Here is a 27255-nt window from a genome sequence, read left to right as displayed (position 1 = left end):
GGCAAACTTTTAAAGAGACACATAATGCGATCGTGTCTCATAGGGACTTTAAATGTGTGTTTCGATTGATAATGAAAGCAACGTAAGGCCTTCCTTTACCAAACACACCCTTTCAGGTTCCGGGCAGCGTCAGGTGAGTGCTCGCGATCAGCTCTTGTAGTGAATTTTGTAATTATTTTTTTTTTTAGCATCCATTAACTTAGATCGAGTTCACCCCTTTGTTGTTACAACGATAAGAGGGACCCCTTTTGCAACCTCTGGAAATGCACGTTGGAGTAAGAGGTTGCACCTAAAGGTGTTATTCGTTGTATTTTACTTATCACATGTTAAAATAAAAAATTGTAAGTACGTGACTTTCTAAACCTTTGGTTTTGAAATTCCACAGGGCAGCCTGTAGTAGTTGGTATCGTAGATACAGTGGCTGCTCCGAAGCTCATTTACGGTACAGTTCAGGCTCTGGAATGCTTGCAGGCGCAGTAACTGCTGTGCAACTACAACACAGACTGTGGTCTGGTGTAAGGGACTATATGTTGGACCTCGTTCATACGTACGCTCTCAGGCCTACAAATGACACGGAGCCAAATTCACTACGAACCAACTTTATTCACCTCTCAGCTCTAACTAACTTTTCCTCCCTCTAGCCCCTCCCTTTCCGTCTCTCTTCCCGCTCTTTCTCCTTGGCTGCCCTTAAAGGGGCAGTGTCCTTTTCCCATGTGTAACACCTCCCCCGTGCTTATCATAACAGTCCGGCTACATCTGTTCGATGAGCCTCATCGGTTTCTTTATCGTCCTCGGGGGTCTCCCTGGTGATTCTCTGCTCTCGCCGCTTGACTCTATTGGGGGTTCCGTTTCCTCTTCCTCATTGAGGCTCTCGTCGGGTATCTCTGGTGGTTCAGGTTCTTCCAAATACAGCTTCTTGAAGAATGAGGAGTTACCGGTAATGTCCCCTAGTTCTCCGGTTGCTGTGACCATGGGCCCTTTGATAGCTGTGATGATTCTTGGCTCTGGATGGTATCGAGTGTCCGTTTTCTTGCGCTGTGTTTGTCGGACCAGTACTGTTTGTCCAACTTCCAGCTGTTGTTCCTTTGCTCTCCTTCTTGTGTCAGCCCATTGCTTGGCTTTCCTTCGTTTCTCAGCGTCGCGTTCCCTGATGGCTAGGTCTTCTTCCGGTGTATAGTCCTCCCATCGTGGGATACGCGTCCTGGGTTGGTATCTCACCATGAGTTCAGCGGGTGGCTTTGCAGTTGCGTCATGTTGAGTGTTCCGGTAGCTTCGGAGCATGCTGCAGATGGCTTTCGGATGGGGTGTCTGTTCCGCTACTGCCTTTTGTCGGGTCAATTTGATCGTGGCCATAAACCGTTCGACCATCCCATTGGCTTGGGGCCAGAGTGGTGTGATCTTTTGATGGGAGAAGCCTAGGTGCTTTGCGAAGTTTGCGAACTCCCGTCCCTGGAAAGGGGACCCGTTGTCGGTCTTCACGACGTTGGGGATGCCCCATTCGCTGAAAAGTTCGTCCACTATGGGCGCATTGTCAGCGAAGGATGTCGAGGGTGTTTGCTTCACAAACGGGAATCTCGAGTACTCATCTATTATTACTAATAGATACCCTCCCTCTTCTACGGGTCCATAAAAGTCCATTGCGACCTTTTGCCAGGGTCTCGTTGGCAGCGTGGTGAGTTGGAGGGGGTTTGGGTTTTGTCCTTGGGCTGCCAGTTGGCAGGGTCTGCAGTGTCTGAGCATGTCCTCCACTATCATGTCCATATATGGGAACCAGACATAGTTCCTGAGGAACCTTTTGGTGTTGTCCATTCCCCTGTGCCCTTCGTGCGCCAGCATTGCTAGTGTCTTTCTTAGGTCTCTTGGTGCTACTAACCTCTTTCCTCGTAGTAGCAGCCCTTGGTCAGTTGCTATAAGTTCATCTTTTACTTTGGCTAGCCGGTCTAATTCTTTCTGGTCCACGTCTCCTTCTTCAGTTCTATTTGAGTGGCGTTCCCTCCATTTGTTGGAGCGGGTGAGGTTGATAGCGGCCCTGATCGTTGGGTCGGCTTTGCTCCTTTCCTCGAACGTCGTGGTCGAGATGGTGGGCGGCATGGCATTTGACGATAGGTATAAGACATATTCAGTGGCTTCATGTGCCAAAGTGTCATCTTTGTCTGGTAGAGGGTGTCTGGATAAGTAGTCCGCTGGGTTTGCGTCTCGTCCTGGTTTATGGATGATGGTGTAATCGTATTCCTGTAGTCTTATCCCCCATCGCTCTATGCGGGGTGGCATCTTCGTCCTGGGGTTCCCAAAGATAGATAGGAGGGCTTGGTGGTCTGTCACTAGGGTAAATTTTCGGCCAATGATGAAGTGGTGGTATTTTTCACACGCCCATACCGCGGCCAGGCTTTCTCTCTCTGCTTGAGAGTAGGCCTTTTCCGTGTGTGACAGGGCTCGGCTGGCGTAGGCGACTATTGCATGGTGGCCGTTGTCTGCGGAGTCAGTTTGTGCTAGGATGGCTCCCAGCCCCACCGGGCTCGCGTCAACTGTGATGATGGTGTGCCAGTTAGGATCAAAATATGCCAGTTGTTTGTTGTTGGTGAGTCCCTCTTTTATCGCTGTGAATGCCTCCTGGCAGGGTGCGTCCCATGTGAATGGTTGGTTCTTCTTCAGGAGGTTGCGGAGCGGGTCAGTCGTTGTGGCGTAGTTTGGAAGGTATCGCGCACAATATCCCGCCATTCCCAATAGCGAGCGTAACTCTGCTGTGTTCGTCGGCGCTCGAAGATCAGTGATGGCCTTTATTTTGTCTGGGTCTGCAGATATGCCGTTGTTGGAGAATGTGTGTCCGAAGAACTTGAGACTTGTTCTGTTAATGACGCACTTGCACTCATTCAGTGTTAGCCCTGCATCTTGTAGGATGGAGCAGATGTTCCTGAGAGCCTTATCGTGCTGGTCTTGATCTTTCCCAAATATCAGAATGTCATCACTGTAGTTTAATGCATTCGTCTCTGATGCTATGAGACGCCTGATGGTCTCTTGGAATATTTCTGCGGCAGATGAGATGCCGAAATGTAATCTTTTGTATCGGAACAGGCCGTCGTGCGTTGCAAATGTGGTTATGGGCCGTGATTCTGGATCCAGGACGAGTTGATGGTAGCCCTGGTTGAGGTCAAGTTTTGAGAAAAATCTCGCCTGGTTTAACCTGATTAGCATGTCCTCCAATCCTGGTCCTGGGTGCCTTTCTCTCTGGATGGCAGTATTCGGGATGCGCATGTCTATGCATATGCGAAGGCGACCATTGTCCTTGGGGACAATTACTATCGGTGACACCCAGGGTGTTGGCCCTTCCGCTTTCTCTATGATGTCGTTCTGGAGGAGAAGTTGTATTTCCTTTGATACTTGTTCCTGGATGTGGAAACCCACTTTCCGTGGGTGTTGTGGAACTGGCCTGACGTTTTTGTCTATGTGTAGTTTGATGCATGGCCCTTTTAGCATTCCTACTCCTTCGAACAGTTTGGGGAAAGTGTTCTTGAGTTCTCTTTTTGCCAATGGTCTGTCTATGATTGCCCTGACGGATTCGCATGGTAGTGGTAGTCCTTCAATGACCTCCGACTGGTCATAGTGTAGGTCAATCAGGGCAAGTGCGTTAGCTGTCCTATAACTGAGAAGGCAGCGGCCAATAGCTGGGCTTCTTATCACATGTATCGTGGCGGTTACTGTGATGTCTCTGTGTCGTAGGTCGCATTGAAATTTCCCTTTTGATGTCATGGGTTGGGCTGCTCCCCATTGGAAGATGTGTGTCCTAGACTCTTGGATGGGGTATGTTGAAGCTATTTCACGATAGATGTCTTCATTCATGACGTTGACCGTCGCTCCTGTATCAACAATAAATCTGTTTTGGGTTCTTCCCATCTGAATTGTTACTCTGGGAGCCGCAGTGTCCTCCTCCTCCACGCTGAGAAGGCATACATACTCTCGGTCGTAGCCGTCTTGCAGGTATTGAGGCTGTTCGTTTCCACTTAGTGGATAGTGTGGTGGGGGGTAAGGGTATGGCTCCCTGTCACGTTCCCGGGTGTCTGGTGCTTCCGCTCTGCGGGTGTCTTCACGTTCCAGTTCCCGCATGAAGTCATCCTGATAGGCATCGTATAATTCGTGGTCTTTCCTGTCTGGTTCAATCTGAAGTCCTTCCAAAGCTCTCACTGTGTTTGGGCGTTGATATGATGGCGCGAGAGGTGCGTTCCTGTCTACGTGGTGATGCTGTTCTTTATGTGCGTCCATCGTGCGAGGGGCAGATCGTGGGCGTGCTGATCCTCCTTCCGGTAGTAGTTCTTTGCACATCACTTGGAAGTGGTTCTCCATTCCGCATCTCATGCATCGTTGCCCAATGGCGGGGCACGGTCCTCTGTGTGGATATTCGAATCCGCAGCGATAGCATTGGCGGTCACCCTGTGCTCGTTGTGTCGGGTACCTCTGGTTGGTCCTTGGTTGGGTGTTTGGCTGGCGGGCGTAGGGATGTATTGCGGCTATGGTTTCTCCCTTTTTTGGGTTCTCAATGGCTGCTGCTTGAATGTCCACTCTTTCGTATACCCTGGCTAGGTCTAGCACCTCTTTTAGGGATAGGGGTTTCTTGAGGAGGTGCTTCCGGAACATCGAGGATACACACCCTTCTATGATGAGTAATCTAATGGCTTCTTCGTCATTAAAGTTAGCAAAGTCACATTTGGATATTTTCCTCTGAAGACGTATTACGAACTCCCCTATTGATTCGTGAGGTAGCTGGCCACATTGGTTGAAAGTGTACCTTTCATAGTCCCGGTTAGGTGAGATGACCAGTTTTTCGTTAATGGCTTGCAGGAGTCTTGCATCTGTGGTGCGATCTTGTGGAGGGATCGTGCGTATAATGTTTTTGATTTCTCTCCCGGCGACATTTGCAAATATGCTCAGTATGTTGGGAGGTTCTTGTGTGCCAATGGCACCCACGAAGTCGTCAAATTCCTCCATCCATTCTTCCCATCTCTGCCCCTGGTCATGGTGTGGGTTTAGCGTGAACGGGGCAGGTCTCCTCATTAGGCTTGCATGAGAGGAGGGAGCTCCCTGTGGTGGTGGTGGTGGTGCATTAGGGTCTGCCGCGTCTGCAGATGACATGGCGGTATCTTGGTGTGCAGCGTGGAGTGCTGCGTCGCGGATGCTCGGGGTGCTCTGGTAGGCTTTTGCACAGTGGTTCTCTTGAACTGCTGCGGTGTATGTTCGCCCACTGGGGCACGTTGTTCACCCTCTGCTTTTTGTGTGCAGGGTGGCGTTCTGGCAATGTCACCTTCGGGTTCTGGCAACAAAATTTTTCAGGTGTGTTCACCGGTGTGTCACGTAGGTGGGAGACTCGGGGTTCCCCTTTGCAAATGTTACCTTTGGGTGTGTCTGCTGGTGTGTCACGTGGGTGGGAGACTCGGGGTTTCCCCTTTCAAATGTCACCTTCGGGTGTCTCTACAGATGTGCCACGTGGGTGGGAGACTCGGGGTTCCCCTTTGCAGGTGTCACCTTTAGGTGATTTCACTGGTTCCCTGATGTGTCACGTGGGTGGGAGACTCGGGGTTCCCTTTTCGCTACCCCTTTCCGACTCCTTACTTGAGGGTGGATGCCGCGAGCCTGCGGGTCTCCTCTTCCGTGACGTGTGGGCCTGCTGTGTTTCCTCGTGGTCTCCTTCCTCTTGTGGGCCTCTTCTGGTCCGCGGGCTCCGCTCGTTGTTGGCGTCCACGGTCCTCTTCTTGTCGAGGGGCGCGGGACCTCCTCTGCTGGGCGCTGCGGTCCCGGTCGGCTGGGCTGCTGTCGGTGGGCCTCCGCTGCTGGGCTCTTCGCTGCTGGGCTCTGCAGTTGGGGCGTACGGGCCTCTCGATCTTCCGGTCGGCTGGTTAGCTGCCGGTAGGCCTCCGCTGCTGGGCTCTTCGCTGCTGGGTTCTTCAGTTGGGGCGTCCGGGCCTCTCGATCTCCCGGTCGGCTGGTTTGTAGCTGGTAGTCCTCCGCTGTCGGGCTCCTCGCCACCGGGCTCTCCAGTCTTGGGCGCACGGGCCCCCCCCGATCTTCTGGTCGGCTGGTCTGCTGCTGGCAGGCCACCACTGCTGGGCTCTCCGGTCCTGATACGCTGCAGGGCACACAGGCCCACCTGGTCTGCTGGTCTGCTGGGCTCACGAGCCCTCCTTAACTGCTGGGCACACGGGCCCTCCCTGAACGCTGCTGGGCTCACAGGCCCTCCTCGCACTGCTGGGCTCACAGGACCTCCAAACTGCTGCCGGCACGCAAAGGGTCGTATCGGCTTCGTCGCCAGTGTTGGACCTCGTTCATACGTACGCTCTCAGGCCTACAAATGACACGGAGCCAAATTCACTACGAACCAACTTTATTCACCTCTCAGCTCTAACTAACTTTTCCTCCCTCTAGCCCCTCCCTTTCCGTCTCTCTTCCCGCTCTTTCTCCTTGGCTGCCCTTAAAGGGGCAGTGTCCTTTTCCCATGTGTAACACTATATATGTATATACCTTCGCCAGCAAATAATTGCACACGTGTACTGTCTCCGAAAGTAATGATCAGATCCGGCATTTCTCTTGAGTCTAATAACCCTTGTGTGGATAATAACTGCAGGCACAGTGTCTGTTCTAGGAGTAATGGCTGCAGACACAGAAACCACACCCCGATAACCCGTGCATCCGTCCATTTTTGGACACATAACAATAGCTCATTCCCCTTTTCCCCTCAGAAATGTGTAGAATGAGTCTTGCTTTGTTTTTGGCATAAAAAGGCAGCAGATTTATTTTCCACAATATCATAAAAACCACACTGCACACATTAGCGGAAATAACTCAGAAGATGAGATGCGGCAACTGCTCCTTGTCCAAATAACCTGCTTCCCCCTTCTTTCCAAAAAGAGTCCAGAGTAGGCCCAACTCTCCCAACCCTTTGCGTCCGAGCCTCTCCTGCCTCTGCAGGTGTTCCTGGGTGGGGAGAGCGCCGTTTCCTTGGGGGAAGCTGAGCCCTTGTTGTCCCCCCCCCCCAGACGCCCCTGCCGCTTAGGCTCCCAAGGGGCGCTGTTCTGAGAAGAGCGAAGACCCTTCCGGCTTTCTCCTGGCTCATCCGGAGTCTGTCTCTTGTGCTTGGTTGCCCAAACACCGCCACACCGCCTGTTGTCTTGCGACCTCGACAACCAGGCCTCTGCTTTGCCCTGTTTGTAGGGTGGGTGGATGGGAAAACAAAGTCCTCTTCCCGGTTGGCGGGCGGGCGTCCCACTGCCAAGGCTGGGTGCTGCTTGCAGTGAGGAGCCTGCCCGCTGTTATAAAGGGGTAGCCCCTCCCCTTTCCATGGTTGTCCTTCGCAGGCTTTTCCTTACTTTCGCCGCGCTTTCTTGCCGGCGCCTCCCCTTCGTCCTGAGGAGGGGGGAGGACAGGAGGAGGACACTGCCCGGGTTATCGGGGTGCCTCCTCCATTTTTTGTTGCTGTCGTCGTCACTGGCATGAACAGCAGTAGACACTGCCTTCTCTAGCACTAATGCTTCATGCCCATCACAATGCTTCAGGCCCATCACACCCTCTAGCTGGAGAAAATTAGTGCAGACACAATACCTGCTCTGAATCTAATGACTTACGATACAGTATATACCTGCACATCCGCTACATCTGCCAATACCTGCCCTGGGGCAAATAATTACAGACACACTACCGGATCGGGGATACCTGCTCTGCGAGAATGATGGCATGCCCAGTTTCTACTCTGGGGTTAACGATTCCAGTCACAGTATCTGCTCTGGAGCTAATGGTATTTAAAACAATACTGGCTCCTGAGCAAATTTGGGGGTTAATGGCTGCAGAAACAGTAAAAACACCATGCCCCGTTCCTTCCCGTATGCCCTTTCCCATTCCTAATTCCCCTCTGACACCTCGAACCACACTCTCCGAAATGAGCATACAGCGTAAAGAAGAGATCAGTAGGGATAAACCATCGTGCTACGATTTTCAAAACATGTTTGGTGCAACTGATGGGATGCTCATTGACTTCACTTGCGCCAAAACGGTGGTGAACCGTGCACCACGTACATTTAAATGTGTGCATCATAGTTGTGCACATTGAGGTGCTCTTTTCCCTCCAAATGCACAACTTTGCAGTGCTGAGGGTTAAAAGTGGGTTCTGGGCATTTTCAAGTAAATCCCGATTTTCTAAAGGGCTGCACTTTTCAATTCCCAGAAAAAAAAAAATGTGCCTGTGCCTATTTGGAACAGGTGCATGAGGATATAAAATGTATGTAAAGGTCACTTCTGATACTCTAATGAAATGAGTGAGTGAATGCTGTATGTGAATAAGCAAGTGAATATTGAGTCAAGGAATGTGTGTTTGTGCTGAGCCATGGAGCTGATTTTGGCTGGTAGAGGGCAGCACAGTAACAATGCACTTTAAAAAAAATATATATATTTTATCTGCATTTTCAACAGTAAGAACACTTGTAACCACCCGTCTCGCCCCCACCTTCTCCCCCCCTCGATCTCAGCACATGCCTGTCCCCCTGACCCCTCCCAAAAGTCCTTAAACTCTGTAGATGGCTCCCAGTCTCAGGTTTCTGTGAGTGATGAGTGATCAGCTCTCTCAGCAGCCGGTGTACAGGCCCTTGCACCATTTGAGACACTCCCTCTTCCCCATAGTCCTCGCCTCCTCTAGAAACTTTAGCCGTATCTCCTCCCGGCAAAGGCGCCCTCCCCAAGTGGAGCAAGTACTCGCACCAGCCACCTCATTTTCCTCGGGCACCATCCAGTTCATGACTCCCGCTGCAGGTGATGCAGGACAATGTCCCAGTCTGAGAAAAACCTTTGGTGATCCCCTTGAATCGAATAGGTCACCCACTCCGGTGCCACAAAGTTCCAGATTTTACTAACCCATTCGTGTTCTGTGGGGGCAGCTTTTTGTTTCCATATGTGTGCTGCCACTATCGGGATGACGAATGTCTTCCTTTCAGCTTTCGAGGGTAGATTTTCCAGAACCCTGCTCATTCCCAGAATGGCCATCCCTATGGTGTCCGGCATCTGAGTCCCAATAATACTATTCATTGCTGCACGGACCATGTCCCAAAAAGGCTGTATGACCGGGCATTCCCACGAGACATGTTTCCACAATCCCAGTTCCCCACATCCCCTCTAGCACAGCGCTGGTGCAGTTGCGTAGAATTTATGTAGTTTTTCTGGTGTGAGATGCCATTGGACCATTTTCTTAACCCACATCTCCTGAATCTGGATGGCCTGCGTGAGCTTGTGGATATCTGCCCATAACATAGTCCAAAGTTACCCCTCCAGAGCTGTCCCACTGCAGTTTTCCACTGCTCCATATAGTGCCATGCCTGGCTCCTTGCCCCTTCTGCTATAATCCCATATAATGCTCCTACCAAGTGCCGTTCCCAGTGTCAATCCTTACGAACCGTTCAAAGGGCGTTGGATCCATGTTGGCCGCTGACCTGACCATTGGGTTCGTAAGCCAGGGCCTCAGTTGAGAGTAGCGATACTTCTACTCATTGAATTGATATTTTATTTCTATTGCGCTTATACACAAGTGTTTCTCATCCATCCTGATGTCCTGCTTGCACTGTGCAAAGGATTTAATGTCCTGACCCGAGAACATGTTGTGTAGTTTGTGCAATGCTGCCGTCACCCACCCATTGAAGGCACCCCGTCCTATACCCGGTGTGAACTGGGGATTCCTAAACAGCAACATCAGCGGGGAGGGTATGGTGGTAAAGTTCACCCTCCTCACCAGCTCATCCCATGAGTCCTCCACTAGGGCCCTTATACGGCTACTGTACATGATTGCAGGTCTATCCCCCTTGTGTCGCGACAACACCTCATCGAGCGGTGAGCCCATCACCGCTTTGTCCCTTCGACACAAGATCGTCCCGCAATCGCCCCTGAACCAATCCTGGATCGCTCTGATTTGAGCCACAAGAAAATGGCGGCAGAAGTTTGGTGCTCACAGCCCTCCAATGCTTCTGGGAGATATTAGCATCTGCATAGCTACCCTGGGTCTCTTGCGGTTCCAAATAAATGACCCCACATGTTTTTGAAGGGTCATCAAGAAACCTTGGGTTACCTCCACTGGTAGGGCCGTGAAATAGTACAGGGTTTCTGGCAAAATCACCATTTTAAGGGCATTCATCCTCCCCATCCAGGATATAGATAAGGATAGCCAGCAGCTGGTGTGGTTTTTCCTCTAAAAGCGGGTTGTTGGCACAGTAAAGAGCACACAGAGAACTAGTAATCTTGACCCCCAAATATCTAATGCTGGTTGCACCCATCGGTAGGGTACTATACCACGCAATTCCTGAACCTTTTCTGAGTGGGCGGTCAAGTTTAATAACTGACTTGTGGGCATTTATTTTTAACCCTGCCACCTCCCCAAAGAGAAGAAGTTCCTGCAAGATCCGAGGGAATGAGGTTTCTAGCTCTGCGATCAAGAGGGGCATGTCCTCGGCAAACGCTGCGACTCTAGGCTCCTCATCCCCAAAGGGAATCCCCCTAATATCCGGGGAGGCCCTAATGCTGGCCAAGAGCAGCTACAGGTGGATGGCCCCTAAGAGTGGGGAGAGAGGGCAACCCTGCTTAGTGCCTCGTTAGACCATGATCTTCTGGGAAAGTTGCCCGTTGATTGCCAGGCGCAAGGAGAGAGTTTGGTAGTTGGCTCTGACCATTTAGAGGAAATAAGAACCAAGTCCCATAACCTCCATGATATGGAAGAGGAATGGCCATTCGACCCGGTGGAATGCCTTCTCGGTATCGAACGCTAGTATAAGTGCAGGGGTTCTAGATTTATTTACTTTTTCTGTCAGTTGACCGACCCGCCGAATATTATCAGAGGTCTGCCTATGCCTAATAAATCACGACTGGTCGGGATCAGTCAGTTTGGGGAGAAGCTTATCCAGGCGTGACGCCAGAACCGTGGTGTAAATCTTATTGTCTAGATTAATAAGGGCAATCGGCCGGTATGAACCGCATAGTGACATCCTTACCCAGCTTTAGGAGCAGCACAATCTTGGCTTTTTCCATTGTCGGGGTGATGTACCCGACCTCCCCTAAAAGAGTTGAAGAGCTGGACTAAGTGCAGTATCTGTGCCTCTCTAAAGGTTTTGTAGAAACGCGCTGGAAAGCCATCCGGGCCCTTTCCTGATGGCAAGGCAGCTATAGCCACCCTTACTATTTCAGGAGTAATGTCTCCCTCAAGTTCTTCCTGTTCTTGAGGAGTGATCTTAGGGCGAGGGCACCGGGACAAGTATTCCCTTTGGGCTCCCTCCTCAGGGGAATCTGATGTGTATAGGGATGAATAATATTCTATGAAGACCGAAATGATGTCGGGTAGAGCAGTGCTTTCTTGGCCCCGCACCCTGCCTTTATTTTAAGGATTGTCCTCAACACTTCTGTTTTTCCTAATCAACCTCGCTGACAGGCTATCCGCATCATTGTCTTTGATATAATACCTCTGTTGGAGGTAGAGTATTGAACGCTCTGCAGTTCTAGTCTGCAAAACATCTAATTGCCCCCCTAATCAGCTGATATCCCCTTTGTAGCGTACTCCCCACGTTACTTGCCATTTGAGCCTTTATTTAAGTTTAGCTTCCAATTCCTACTGTAAGAGACCTAGTCGTTTGTCCCTCTGGAACTTCATCATGATGAACTCCACCCTCAGTGTAGCCTTAAACACGTCCCACACCACCTGGTCGCGTACACCCTATGTTGCCTTAAGTGCAAAGTAATCCAAGTTTGTTTTCTTTATGTCCTCACATAGGACTCCATCCTTAAGGATGTGGCTAGGGAACTTTACGCCTTGTTCGTTCTGCCCCATATTTAAGGTAATTGTTATGGGCTCATGATCTGACAGTGCAATCACTCCTAGCTCTATCCCTGCGACCCTAACCAATAGTGACATCGAAATCCAGGATATTCTATCCTTGAGAAGGATCTATAAGGGTTGGAATAAAATGTGTAGCCCCCTCCGTTCCCTCCATCTACCAATGACAGTTGGGCCATGTGTTGGTTCAAGCAGGCAGATAACACCACCTGGTTGTAGAACACCCTTGCGCTCCAGTCTTCTCTTGGGTCCCACGCCAGATAAGTCACCTACCAATATTATCTGCCCTTTGGCCAAAGTCTCCAATTTGGTCAGTGTCACCTGCAAGAACCCATCTTGCCCCATATTGGGGGCGTAGATTGCTGCCACTGTATATGTCCCCCTCTCCCATTGTAAAGAGGCCGCCAGATACCTGCCCTCTGTAGCTTTGACCTGGAAGCATGGCAGGTCCTGAATAGCGATTAACACAACACCCGGCAGCCATTGTAGCCGATTGATCTGGCTTTCCCGGCAGCCACCAGCACCTTCTCCTTCTGCCTGTAATTGTGTAAGGCCATCGCTACATCTCTGGGTCTGGCCCCTGGCTCTCCCCTCTTTGGCCCCACTCTGTATTGCGGTCCAGCTCTATCCCCGACCAGTCTTCCACCTCCAGCAGGTCCTTGAACACATGCTGCACTATCGTGCATAGATCCTTGTCCGTCAGCGCCTCAGCAAGGACCTTTATTCTGAAGTTAGGTCTTCTCGAGCGGTTTTCAAGGTCTTTGCTCTGGGTCTCGAGGTTCTGCGTGATCCTTGCTAATTGCTCTGCCAGCTCATCGGTCTTCTATGTGACCTCTGCAACCTCTTGTATGGCGCTCTCCACTGCATCGGTCCGTTCCTCTAGTTCGTTATGTCCCTCTTCACCTCTTGCAACGATTGGGACAGTTCCGCTTGTATCATGCTCAACTGCGATCAAATGGTGTTTTGCTCTCTTGTCCCCAAAATCCTGAAAGCACTGGCAAAGGACCTCCTGTGTGACCGCTTAATCTTTTGCAGTGCTTGCCAGCGTCCCCAAATCCTCTCCTGCCCCGGTCCCCTGACCTCCCCCACCCGGTACCTCGCTGTCTCTGCGTCAGAGTCTCTGCAGATTGCACTCCTGTGGTTTCTTCATCGATTTGGGGGCAGCTTGCACTCCTGTGGTTTCTTCACCGATTTTGGGGGCAGCTTGCATGTCCTTCCTGTTGTTTGTGGACAGGCAGGTCTGGTGGGGGAGCCCTGCCCCCTCCCCTTTACCCTGATATCATGTTGCACCCTTCAGACCTCTTCTGGCCATTTTCAGGGTGTAGGAACCTCCTCCCTATGCTGCTTTTTGGGTGCGCCCTTGACTGTGCTGGGGGTTGGAACTCCCCTCTAACTGTGCGCAGGTGACCCACTGTTTGTCTTCCTTGGGTTTCAAATGACCCTCCTCCTGGCCCTGGTGCCAGGATCACTCTGTCCGGAGCCTGTCCAAGTGGCCTCTCCCTTATTCTTCCTTGCCCACCACGGATGTAGATGGACTCTTTAGCCCTCTATTTGGCCTCGATATTGGCCCGGAGAAGCCAGAGCCCCACCGGTCACTATCTCCTATGTGTGTTGCACCTCTTTCTCCCTTGCTGTGCTTCTGGGTGGGGGTGCATTGGCCGATGCACTATATGCAGCTAAAATATTTACCTCAAATGGGCCTGCAGCTGCCCCAGCTATAACACCACAGGGCCTCCCCAGGTCTTCTGCAAAGTGCCGGCTTCAAAGCTTGGGCAGGGGCCCTCCTACCGCGCTCCCCCACTCCTCACTGTCGCTCTGCGCAAAGCAGGTGATCACTGCCTGCACTGGGCAGCCTTTGCCTGCTTGCACCCTTTCCTTGGGCCAGGGCGCAGCTGACCTGTGATAGTTCTCCCCAAAGGGGGGAGGGTGGAAGTCGAGTCGCTGCCTTCCTGCCTCTTGACTTTCGCTGTGTGGCCCCTCCCTGGCCTCTTCGCTGCTCCGGGTGTTCTTCTCAGTTGCACAGCTCTCAGAAATGGGCTACGAGTATGGCCCCTCCGGATCCTCCTGATATCTCCAAAGAGACGGTGCTTCTCTGGCGTGTCGGACGGCTCAGTCCCGCCTGATCTTCCCGCTGGCGCTCGCCAGGAGGGGAGCTCACGCTCTATGAAATCCAGCCCTGGTAGGCCTCCAATATCGCAGACATCTCCTTCCTGACTGGCTCCTCTGCCATCCGACAGCAGCTGCTTTCCGCCAACCCGCCTCGCAGCCACACTGGGTCCTCGGCCGCCCCGGGTCTCCCTGAGTGGTTCTTCTTGTTCGCGGTCTGCAACCCTGTCTCTCAGCTCGGCCTGCCCCGGCAGCAGGCGCAGTGCATCCGCACCTCAGACACTGCAGACATGAAGGCTGCACACTGCCTCTGCCGAAGTCCCCACACGATCCGGGCTGCTGCACTCCACCACCTACATCGATAAATTGCTGCTTGGGGAAGGCTCTTTTAATCTGTCTTTGGACCCGAGGGGTGAGAGCTCCACGATGACACTGCTCTCTCCTCAGTGGCCATCTTGGAATACCAATGACTATGCACTTTTTAATGGGTATCCAACATAGATGCCAGTACAAAATGCAGTGCTTTTATGTGGCTGCACTGGCGGGGCACCCAGTCTAGCCATTCTTTGCTGTGGCATGACTTTTTTTACTGGTATTCTATGACGAAGCAAGCATGATAAGTGTTATGTCTAGACTGGCATTTAGGGAAACCTTTAAGTCATTGGTGTGGCTTTTTTCACTGGGCATCAAGGGAAAAGCAAACATGACAAGCATTATTAGGAGAGAGAGTGGGAGGGCTCCGACCCCATTACCCCTTACATTACAAGAACAGAGGGACAACACTGATTCCCACTACGCCCTGCACAATACAGCGAAGTACCAACAACCAGCAACGCCACCCCCCACCCAACAATCGGACCCAATGAAGAAACCACCGCTGATCTTCATCCGAGTAGCATCACAGCAGAAACACCAAGTCTAATCAGCCCAGTTATCAACTTACTAGACCGCTTCAATGAAGAAGCAGCTGTCGCGTTCTTCATCCTACCGACATCAACGCAGAAACTCCACGAACAGACAATTACAAACTCGAACAACAAATAAACTCAAAACAAAATCTCACCCAGAGAATCCACTGTAACCTAATAAACGCAAGATCAATGTCCAAACACTCAACGGAAATATACAACATGCTGTCAGAAGGAGGCATAGACATCCTATTTGTAACCGAAACATGGCTAGACGACAACTACAAGATCACCCTCAACAACTGCCGGCCTGAAGACTTCATCGAAACAAACAGAAAATCCAAAATAGGGGGGTGGGACTAGCGATCATCCACAAGGAACAACTGGCCATCAAATTGGAAGATCCACTAAGCATCGACAAATGCGAATCCTTAACACTACGACTTTCAGTAAACCCCAAAACCAACCTGAAATTCATACTGATATACAGACCACCAACCTACGATGCGACTTTCATAGATGCTTTCACAGAAGCAATCACTACCCTAGCCATCAAGTACAATCATCTGATCATCCTCGGAGATTTCAACATCTGGTTTGACGAAGAAACCACAACCACACAAAAATCCTTAACCGCCCAACTAGCAACCATGAACCTACAACAACTAGTCAAAGGAGCAACCCACTCAGCAGGGCACACACTTGACGCAATCTTCGCCAACAAGGATCTCATCACCACGGCATCCCCAAAAAACAACCCATCATGATGAAAAGAAATTGAAGAACCACAAAAAACTCCAACTTAACCGAGCTCCTAGAACTCAGCAAACCACAAGCATCAACCATGGAAGAAGCAGACCTAAACAAAAAAGTTGCCCTACTTCATACCTGGATCGCAACAACCCTTGACGACATTGCCAAAGAAAAGCCCTTCACCCCATCACGCAAGAAAACTACAGCAAAATGGTTCACACCACTACTCGACGCCATGAAAAGGAAAAACCGAAAACTAGAAGCTGAATGGAGGACCAACAACACCACCGCAAACAAATTGAAATTCCTACAACAGATCCACGCATATAAAAAGGAAATACAAAAAGCGAAGAGGAAACATTACGACAACCGAATCTCCAGAGCACCAAACGGTCAAAAAGAACTATTCAAAATCATAAACGAAATAAAAAACCCACCGGCCTGCAACAACACGCCAATCCCATCGACAAAACTTTGCGAGGACCTCGGAGACCACTTCAAAAACAAAATAACCTCCATCCAACACACCATACAAAACAAACCAAGCGTTCACAGCTCAAACCCCACCGACACAGACGAGGAACACACAAACAAGCTACGAAACTTCCCAGAAATATCAGTTGAGGCTTTCGTCAAACTGGTAAACCAAAGCAACAAATCGGGCTCTCCTGAAGACCCTTGCCCCCCGGACATATACAAAACAATTCTCAAACAAGGAACCCCCATGGAATACCACAGAAATCTCCTCAACCTCTCAATCTCAACAGGCAAAGTACCACAGGCCTTCAAATCCGCTTACATCAAGCCACTGCTTAAAGACACAACAGGAAACGTGGAGGACCCATCTAACTACAGACCCATCTCCAACATACCCTACATAGCCAAACTGCTAGAAACGTACGTCTACCAAAGAACCCAAGAATTCATAGAAGAGCATTGCCTACTAGACCAGGCACAAGTTGGCTTCAGACCTATGAGAGGAACAGAATCGGCTCTCCTCTCAACATGGGACGACCTAAAAACAAACGCAGACTCAGACAACAGCACCGCCCTGATTCTCCTTGATCTGTCCGCAGCCTTCGACACTGTTAACCACGCCATCCTCATAAAGAGATTAGAAGGACTAGGGATAACAGACACTGCCCTACTATGGATCAAATCTTTCCTAACAAACAAAACAGAAACAATATGGATTAAACCTTGTAAATCCAAACCTAGAGTCTCCACGTACGGAGTACCACAAGGATCATCCTTCTCCCTGCTTCTATTCAACATCTACATGTACCTATTAATCAAACTCATCAAAAAACACTGCCTCACATGCTACAACTACGCCGACGATACTCAAATAATCTTCAACATACAAGACACCCGAGAAGAAAACACCACACTAGAGAATTGCCTTCGTGACATTCAACTGGATGAACCTCAACCATCTCAAAATCAACCCAGGCAAAACGGAGATAATGATTGTTTCAAAAAAAGGGAGGAGACATCAACTACATCCCCTGGCCAAGAGAGCTCGGCACCACACCAGAACCATCATCAACTGTAAAAAACCTAGGGGTCCTGATGGATAACCACCTCACCCTAGAGCCACAAGTAAACTTGGTAATCAAGAAATGTTTCTTCCTCCTGCGAGCAGCAAAAAGGATCCTACCGTTCCTGTCGTTCGCCAACAAAACACTTACCATCATCGCTCTGATCATGTCCAGAGTAGACTATGCCAATAGCCTATACCTGGGCATGCCCGAACGACTTCTAAAAAAACTGCAACGCATACAAAATGAAGCAGCCAGACTCCTCCTCAAGCTACCCAGAAGAGAACACATCACACCCGCGCTAAAAATACTACACTGGCTACCGCTGAAACAGCAAATAAAGTTCAAGGCCATGTGCATCACGCACAGAGCAATACACAAACAAGGCGCAGAATTCCTAAGCAACAAACTACGCCTACATCAACCGACAAGAACACTAAGATCAAGCACCGACATACGCCTGGAACCAAAACCCTACAACTGAAAAAAAACGCGGAGGATCGTCTTTCTCTCACCAGGCACCAAAAACTTGGAACGACCTACCTAAGAATATACGGAATACAACAAACCACCTAGCATTCAGGAAACTCCTAAAATCATGGCTCTTCAAAGCGTAACTACTACGGAGACGCATTAGAATGCCCATACATTAAAACAATGATGAAAATAACTCCAACCTCGGCCACTCTCAAATTGGACAAGCACTCAAGCCAAAGAACCAACCACTCGACAGAGCATAAGACATCATGGAAAACAGCCACAAAGAAAGGCTACAGAGACTGACCACATACCTAGACCCAGACGAAATCTAGACTCTCCCGCTCGTACGTACCCGACGAACACACCCAGACCGGCAGACGCATCTAGATGGACGTTGGCCTGCGTCGCATCTGGATAGGATCGATTGAAGGATAACATGCCCACGCCCAGAAAAAACGTGAATGCTAGCATGTGCCACACTCAGAGCCGTGAACACCAACCTGCGTGGCGTTCGGATGGAGTTGTTAATGTTAGCTTGCCCACACCTGGACTGATCTCTAAACACTAGCCTGCGCCGCGTCTAGATAAGTGTGAATGTCGGCACGACCACACCTGTATGGAGCCCTAAACATTGGCCTGCGCCGCGTCTAGATGGGAATGTGAGGGCCAACAAGTGCCACACTCCTCAGAATTACGAGTGCTAGGATTCGTAAAGGTCAGGTAACCCACTAACCCATATAAGCTCTTCACAACACTGCAACAACACATAAGCCGGAACAACAGCACACGCGGACTGACTCCGATCCGATACCCGCACCAAAGCTCAGCACCCGGTGTATACTGAGTTGAAGCTGCCAACAGCACACCACTCCTCTCACTATCCTACTCCCTTCTTCAACCTACTAACCCATCCCACCTTTATCGTTTACAGATCCGCCTGAGCGCCTGGGGACCAATTCCGTTGGTGACGGTGTGCGGTACAAATACCTTTTAACATTTAACATCTAGACTTGCCTGCATTGTGCAGCCAGTTTGGATGTGTTTTTTGTTGTGACAAGACATAAAGGCAAAGCCAACAGGAGTGTGTGGCAGAGCCATGGTGGCCATGTTTTCTTATAGTATCATGACTGCCATTATGTTAAATTGATTTGTACGTGCACTGTTACCACCCAGGGGCAGTCTCCTGGCGCTCTGCAAAAAAGGGGGGCTAGTGGGGAAAAGGGTGAGATAAGTTCAGAACTTGGAGGAACTGGTGTCTGTGTGTTTTGCACGTGGTCATTTGTGACAGGCCTCGCACATTGTCACCGTATGGGTAAGTTTCCATGCATCAGGTGTGTGGTAGTGTTTTGTGTCAGTGTTGTGTGGTTACGATGGGTTGGTCGTGTGCACTGGTTAGTTTCCATAAGGGATCCAGAGTCGCAGGTGGTCGTAGCTGTACAGATAGTTCGGCATCTTGGTGTGTTGCATTTTAGATGGTATTGGGCTATGTGGGTGGTTCACTCTGAAAGTCGGCATAGTAATGGTTCTCTGGATGTTTGTGTGGCTAGTCCAAGATCTGGTTTAGAGGCGTCAGTTATGTAGGAGGAGCAGGAAGGTAAGAGGGTTAGTAAAGTCGGTCAGTTTGTTGTGTCTCTCTCTGTGGCGGGCATTTGGATGCTGCTTGACTGTGTCTATCCACGTTGTTGTTTGGGGTTCTTTGGCCCCTCTCGTCTCCTCTCTAGTTGTTTGTCTGCAGTGTTTTTTGTTTCCGGTGTCCCTTCTAGGTTGAGGTGTTAAGCAGTTTCCTGAAGGTGATGTGGTCTTCTGCATTTCTAATTACTTTGGGCATGTTGTTCCAGTTGTTAGCAATTAGACGAGAGAACACTGTTCCACCAAAGTTTCTTTTTTCGTATTGTTTTGCCCCTATTTGTAGGTAGTTGCTGGATCTTAGTTCCCTTCCTGGGCGACACCGGCTAATCTTGTCTTGAAGGAATTATGCTTCTTGTCTGTGCAAGGCTTTGTGGGCGTTGCAGAGTGCTTTCATTTTGATGCACTTTTTTACTGGTAACCAGTGTAGGTTTTATAGTGCTGGAGTGATGTAGTCTGTTCTGTTTAGTTTTAGTAGGATCCTGGCTGCTGCATTTTTCACCCTTTTTGGAGTTTCTTGGTGAGTCTTTCTGCCATTCCTAGGTAGAGGCTGTTTGCATAGTCAATTCTTGAGTATCAGGGATATGATTGTGAGGGTTCTGTGGGGGAAGGAGAGGTAGTGGAGTAATCCTCGGAGTAGTCGTAGAAGGAAGAAGCATTTTTTGGCGATTGCGTTGACTTGTGGTTCCAGTGATAGTCCGTTGTCCATGAGTATTCATAGGTTGTTTACTACATTGGTGGTCTCTGGTTGCGTTCCCATGCCGATTGGCCAGTCCAGTTGTGGGTTCCCTCCGTCCAATCTTGCTGGTAAGGGCAGTATTTCTGTTTTTGCCGGGTTCAGTTTGAAGTTGTTTGTTGTCCTCTAGTTGTATGTCTGTGAGGCAGTTGTGAGGTTGTTTTTTTGTTCTTGTGTGTGTTGTGTGGCGTTTGTGTAATTGTAGGCATGAAGTCCGTGGGATCGAATGATTTTCATCAGTGTGGGCACATGTAGAGGGAAGAGGCTGGAACCCTGTGGACCTCTGCATGATATATTTTTGGTGTTTGAGGTGAACGGTGGTAGGTAGGTTGTTTGGGTTTGGTTTGGCAGCAATGAGGTAAGCCACCTTAGTGCGGATTCCTGTATGCCACATTTCATCAATCTTTTTATTAGTGTTGCGTGGTTGATTGTGTCAAAAGCTGCTGATATGTCCAATCGAATGAGGGCCAATTGGGTGTCGTCTGTGTTTATTTTCAGGTGTATCAATCGTCCCATATCGATAGAAGTGCTGATTCTGTCGGCCTGAAGCCAACTTGTGATTGGTCAAATATTCTGTTTGTTTCAACGTGTTTAAGAAGGATTTTGTAGACATGGCTCTCCAGGATTTTCGCTGGGTAGGGCAGGTTGGATATTTGGTCTTTAGTTGCCTGTGCCTCCTGCGCTTTCTGATTCCTTTTTTATCCGTAGTTTGATGTATGCTGATTTGGAGGAGGATGGTACTATTCCTCTTTTGAGTGATAGATTCATTAGGTTCTGGAAGCGTGTCGCTGGGGTTCTGTGGTTGAGGATTCCTTTGAAGACATCTAGGGGCGGGGGTCCATTGGAGATCCTGCAAGGTTGGTGTCCTTATCAGGGTGGCAAAAGTTTCCTCTGTGATTGGTTCTAGGCAGATGAGTTTTGCTGTAATCTGTTTCGTCTATGGTCTGGTGGTCGCAGTTGTATTTGCCCTGGCTAGGTTGATGGTTTCCTCTAATGTCTATTTTTGCTCTCAGATGGTTGTTGTCACAAAGTATGTGTGATGGGGTGATGGAGGTTTTGCAGGAAGAGGGTTTTTTATCTCTGATTTTGAAGAGTTCTTTCTGTGGATTGTTTGCTGATTCTTTTCTTGTGGCGTAGAGGTTTTTTTGTAGCTTTGTGGACTGTTGCTTTGTACAGTTTGAGTTGTTTTTGGTATTTTATTTTATCTTGTCTGGTGTATTGTTCCCTCCATTTTGTATCCATTTAGCAGTTGGTTTTTTTGAGTTCTTCTCTGAAGCATTTTGCTGCCATGTTTTTGGGTGTTGCTTTGAATGTTTTAGCTGGTGCTGATTGGTCAAGGGCCTTGATCCAATTGAGTGTGTCTTCTGTTGTATCTGTGTTTGTATCAGTGGGATCTCTTTCGCTTGGGACGGTTGCGTCTAGAAGGTTTGTTAGGGCCTCTAAGTCCAAGTACTTCAAGTTTCTTAACTTGCTGGGGTGGAATACCTCCTACCCGGCTGCTAGGCGGGTTTGGCGTGTGATGTAGAATGGTATCCAGTAGTGGTCACTCCACACCATTGGTGTAGGTGGCGCAGATGTGCATAGTCCTTCCTGCAGAAAATTGCATCCATGGGGTGTCTGGCGTTGTGGGTGGGTCCATTTACTATTTGCTTGAACTGCAAGGTTTCCAGGAGGGCGCAGAGTGAGTTTGCTGTGTACTTGTTTTCTTTAACGGGTCATATGTTGAAATCTCCCAGTATACTAGGTTGTCGTTGTAGGAAGATAGCATGGCGGCCTCGTCCGCTAATTTTGTTGCAAAGTTGGGGTTGAAAGAAGGTGGTCTGTAGATCAGGAGGAATACTATGTGGGATCGGTTGTTGAGTCCTATCTTGATGAGGAGGGATTTATAGTCTTCTGCATTGGTGGTGGTGATTCGAGATCCTCGGATGTGGTGTTTGTGTATAATTGTGATTCCGCTTCCTTTTAGATTTACTCTGTTGGTGTGTATTCATTTATAATTGTCTGGTATTGCTTCATTCGCAATGGATTTATACTTGTCTGATAGCCAGATTTTTGTAAGAAAGAGCCACGTCTGTCCCTCCTTCGCTTAGGAGGTCATGTGAGTGTTTTTCCATGGATCGAACGTTGAGGAGGCTGCAGTGTAGTTTGCTTGATTTCCCTTTCGGTTTGTTGTTGGTATTGTTTGTTCTGACCGGTGTGTTAGTTGGGTTTCTGTTCCAGGTGGGTTTTCCCCAGTTGAATCTGTTGGGTGGGTGGTTCTTTGTTGGTCAGTCTCTTCGTCGAGTAGACCGATATGGTTTATGGCGGGATTGGTTGGTTCCGGTTTGTTCCGGGTGATAAATAGGGTAGCTACCCCTCTGTTGTTCCAGTCTTGGTGATGTAGAGGTGTATAGTGTGATGGATTCCAACTTGTCCCTTGTTCTGGTTGGGGTATTGTCCATGGTGGAGACCAGTTTGGGATGGCTTATTCCGTTTGGTGTCCTGGTTGGGTCTGTATTTGTGACGCTTGTTGGCTGTCAGTTTGTTGTTGCTGTGCTGTTTTTGTTTACCACGTTGTCATATGTGGACAGGTAGCAAGCAATATAGTCGGTCTTTGCTCTGTTATTTGTATGTCTCCTTGGGCCATCTGGGATGTTTATTGTCAAGGTTTTTGGGGTTGTGGCTCATGCTGGTCGGTGCCTTCTCGAGTGGTTTGGGTTTTCTTATTATTTCTGTCTGTTCTGGCTTCTTTGTCTTAATTGTGGCGAGGCATGATGTGTGGTTTGTGTTCTTTGAGTGGGCATCCTCTTTCGATTAGTATTTTTCCTGGTATTTTGGGTTTAGTCTTTGCTGTTTGTGGTTTGTTGTTGCTTGTACTTGTTAGGTAGAGGGTAGTTGAGACCTCGGTTGATGGGACTTTGTGGTTCTGTTTGTTTATTGCTTCTTTCTTTTCTGAATCCTATGTGTTTTTTTTTTTTTTTTTAATCCTGGTGGGCCTTTATGGTTATGGTTGTTGGATTATGCGCAAAGCAAACATGAATACTGTGTGAATGAATAGATGTGAATACTGGCATATATTTGTGCAGTCAGCATGGAAATGTATTGATTGTAAGGGTGCTGTGTTCGTGCTTTTGATTCTTATCCAGGTGGTGAATGCTATGTTTAGGCCTCTGGCTTCCACTTTGGCCCAACATAGTCTAAGGCTTTACCCATGCCACATTGGGGATTGTGAGGGTCCTGGGTGCCTGCTTTTGACTCGGATGGCAAAGGATTCTCACACAGGGGGGTGCATGCTATGTTTAGGCCTATTGCTTCCGCTTTGGCCCAATATAGTTTCAAGGTTTACCCTTGCCACATTGGGGGTCATTCAGCACAAGTGCAACTAAGCATAAGCAAAATCTATATTGGTCCGCATATCATCCTACAAACTGATGTTCTGAAGTAATCAGTAAGTCATCCCCAAATCATCAAGAACAAACATGTTTCATGGTGATGCTCTTGAAGTAATCAGCAAGTCATCCTAAAATCATAAGGAACAAACAGTTTTCTAAAATAGGGATGATGTTAGCATATTCATTAATTCATCCTAAACTCATCCCCAACTCATCACCCACCATTTGGTGGAGACATTTGTGGATGACTTTAACAGCATGATGACGTCTGATGATGTGGAAATGACTTCTAGTGTAGTTTGATGATAATCAGATGACTCCAGGGTGGTCTCTAAAGTCATCCTTTTAGACCAGGGATGTGTTGAGCCACGGGCCAAATGGAGAATTTGAGCCGATGGGTAAATGTTTGGTGAAGCCTAAAGGTTTCTGGACACCTAGGATGGAGAATTGCAGTGGAAAAAGGGAATTTCCTGGTGAAGACATCTCAACTCGCACTCTCTTGGCGAGTGTCACCCACCATGTAATTGGTTCACTCACCCGCCAAGCCCCTTACATGTCAACACACTTCAATAGGCTCTCACTGGCAAAAACAAATTCAGCTGTTTTCACCCACCCTGGGGACATAAAAGATTGAGAGGATGAAGAACATGCCTAGTTCTGGGTAGGATGACCAGATTTTCAAAATAAAAAAGGTTCTGGTAGCAGACATAAAAGGAGGACTACAACCAACAGTGACTACACTTTAGTAGTGGGAAAATGGGAGTGCATGCAAATAAACTGGGGGATTTGGATGTGCGCAAAAGCATGTTACAAAATAAAATTACAAAAAAAAGGAGCTGCTACTTGGATTGCTATTGAAAGCCTTGCTACGAAATCTTTTCCCCAAGGATTCTCTGTAGCATTGTTAGGTAGTGCATGTGGCTGTTAGCTGAAAGATTGGGGGTTTGAGCCAACCCCTGCGACGGTAAGATCTGACTTAAGTGTTAATTTACATTTACCAAACAATAACATTGACAATGTATGATGAATTGTTGGTAAACAAGTATTTTGGATGGAGATGTGAGGATGTATACCTTCCTTTCAGTCACAGCTTAGATTCATCCTCCATCTCGGCAAAGCCGGGACCGTTTTTTGTTTTTGTTTTTTTAAATTAAAAAAGAAAACCTCAGGACATTGGCCCCAATTTTGGGACAGTCCTAGCAAAATGAGACGTAAGTCACCCTAGCTCTGTGATGAAGCACTGAATGTCTGTGTAGTGCTGGTGGATTGATGACTACCTGGGCGCGAGATGGTGGGATGTGGAGGTTTAGTGATTTGCATAGCACAAGTTAGCAGAATACTCGGGATGTGGGGCTCCGGCACGGCAGAAGGGTAGAGTTTGGAACTCTGTGGTTGCCAGAAGTTAGTGGATTCTGGTAGGCAGTGTGCAGGGAACCCTTTGGAGACAGGTTGGGGTACTCTGGGATTTTAAAGATTAAAAGCCATGAGGCGGCAGACATTGCATGGTGAAAAGTATTAGTGAAGTGAACTATAGTGGTGGATATTAATGAAAGAGACCAGAAAACAAGTGTGAACCTGTGGGAAAGCATCGTGGTAATCAGTAGGCCAAGATGCTTCAAGGGCACTTATTTTAAAATAGGTGTGGGGGCCATCTCAGACGATGGATGCCAGAGACACAATTAATTAGGGTTCATACAGGGCTCTTTGTGGGATACAGGAACTGAGGCACAGATTTGGGACTGATGCAGGAGCAGATATTTGATCACTGGCACTCACTTGTCTTTGGTTTTCTTTCAGCCTTGAAGTGGCGACTAGCCACAGAATGTGGGAGTGAAACAGGATGCTTATCACTGCGTATATCGCCTTCGTGGCTCTGCTTGCAATATGTGTGGGCCTAGAACTGTCTGCCTGCAGGTCCAAAGTATCCAGCAGGCCCTGCACCAATCCTGCATTTCTGCGCTTCCAGTTGGACTACTATCAGGTGTACTTCTTGGCTCTTGCAGCAGACTGGCTCCAAGGCCCCTATTTGTACAAACTCTACCAGCACTACCACTTTTTGGAAGGCCAGATTGCCATCATCTACGTGTGCGGCTTTGCCTCCAGCATCCTTTTCGGACTTTTCTCCAATTCCTTGGCTGACAGACTGGGACGGAAGAAATCATGTATTCTCTTTTCTTTGACATACTCTATCTGTTGTCTCACAAAGCTCTCAAGGGACTACTTTGTACTCATTGTTGGAAGAATCCTCGGCGGTCTGTCCACCGCATTGCTCTTCACTGCTTTTGAAGTTTGGTATGTGCATGAACATGTGGAGAAGCATGACTTTCCACCAGAGTGGGTTGCAGACACCTTCTCCAGGGCTTCGGTCTGGAACAGCGTGATTGCCATCTGTGCTGGGGTGGTTGCAAATACCTGTGCTGAATGGCTCAGCTTTGGTCCTGTGGCACCGTTTATGGTCTCTATCCCATTTCTTGCACTAGCTGGGTTTTTTCTCATGAAGAACTGGGATGAGAACTATGGCCGAAAGAGCTCCTTTTCTCGGTCTTGTATGGAAGGCCTCCGGTGCCTGTTGGCAGATAGACGTGTACTTCTTTTGGGCACTATCCAGGCTTTGTTTGAAAGTGTCATCTATATTTTCATCTTTCTCTGGACTCCTGTTCTTGATCCATATAGTGCCCCTCTAGGAATTGTTTTCTCCAGCTTCATGGCAGCCAGCATGATTGGGGGTTCCTTGTACCGGGTAGCCACATCCAAAAGATACCACCTGCAGCCTATGCATATCTTGTCTCTTTCGGTCCTCATGGTGTTTTTCTCTCTTTTCATGCTGACTTTTTCCACATATCCAGGCCAAGAAAATCCATCTGAATCCTTTCTCGCCTTCCTGCTAATAGAGTTGGCCTGTGGCCTCTACTTTCCATCCATGGGCTTTCTCCGTCAGAAGGTCATCCCAGAAAAGGACCAGGTGGGAGTTCTGAACTGGTTCCGGGTGCCCCTGAATCTTTTGGCTTGCCTAGGAATGCTTATTCTCCATGATAGTGACAATAAGACTGGCACCAGGAACATGTTTGGTATCTGTGCCATGTTGATGGTCATGGCCTTGCTAGCTGTTGTTAGCCTCTTCACAGTGGTGCGAAATGATGCTGAGCTGCGCGTGATGCCTGCTGCTGGAGAGAGCCAGACATCTACATCAAGCCCTCCCTCTCCAGACCTCTAGTACAGTCTTTCCAAGGTAACAAAGTGGCTCACAGACGTTTTCCCAATGGCAGAGCCACGGCTAGTGTTTGGACAGAGTGAAAGATTTGACACTTTGGGCACAGGTTAATAAAGATCTTCAGATGCTTGCTGCGCCATCATTCTCTTGTTTCTGTATGATATAATGCTCCTTGATGTGGGCACTGGATTGTGACATGATTCGCCTTCTTGTGCCGTACGTTTATTCAATAAAATGTTTGGCAAACGTCCGGAAGTGTCGTATTTATAAAGATGCACCGGATTTACAAGTATGATGTGGAGGTTGCATAGGAGCTGGAATGGGGGAAGAGGGGAGCAATGAAAGTGAGTTCTATTGTCATTCGCACAGGAGTGGAAAAAGGAGAAAAATCAAGATGTCTTTGCTGTTGTGTTATTGGGAGTTCTACCGTGTACCACTGCTGTTGACTTGCAAATTAATGTTTTACATGTGTATCCCAAGCCTCTTATTCTTGCCAATAGCTTCTTAATTTTGTTTTATCTCACAAGTCTCCTGGTCTTTCGAAAAACTATTTTAAAGCAGCTGTACAAATGTTTGTATTTGAAAAAAAGTTCAGAAAGCAGAAACGGATATATTTTGGCTAGAACTGAATCGGCCCATTTATTGTAATTCACCACAAGAGCAAAGATATTTCTCCTTCCATCC

At 48.6% G+C, this 27255-nt stretch overlaps 1 protein-coding gene across 1 annotated transcript; it reads left to right on the top strand.

Moving 5' to 3' along the window:
- Window positions 1-26821, top strand: MFSD5 (major facilitator superfamily domain containing 5). The gene is made up of 2 exons (XM_069653329.1): window positions 1-133; window positions 25158-26821. Exon 2 carries the CDS (start codon window positions 25201-25203, stop codon window positions 26572-26574), a length of 1374 nt encoding a protein of 457 aa, XP_069509430.1. The 5' UTR covers window positions 1-133; window positions 25158-25200; the 3' UTR covers window positions 26575-26821.
- Window positions 26822-27255: the final 434 nt, after the last annotated feature.

The sequence above is a fragment of the Ambystoma mexicanum genome, chromosome 3q (assembly GCF_040938575.1).
Source record: "Ambystoma mexicanum isolate Mex_15411 chromosome 3q, UKY_AmexF1_1, whole genome shotgun sequence".
Taxonomy (NCBI): domain Eukaryota; kingdom Metazoa; phylum Chordata; class Amphibia; order Caudata; family Ambystomatidae; genus Ambystoma; species Ambystoma mexicanum.
This window is presented reverse-complemented; position numbering and strand designations above follow the sequence as displayed.

What these genes read in the sequence shown, in the direction of transcription:
- MFSD5 (XM_069653329.1), top strand. Translation starts at nt 25,201, where the DNA reads ATGCTTATCACTGCGTATATCGCCTTCGTGGCTCTGCTTGCAATATGT.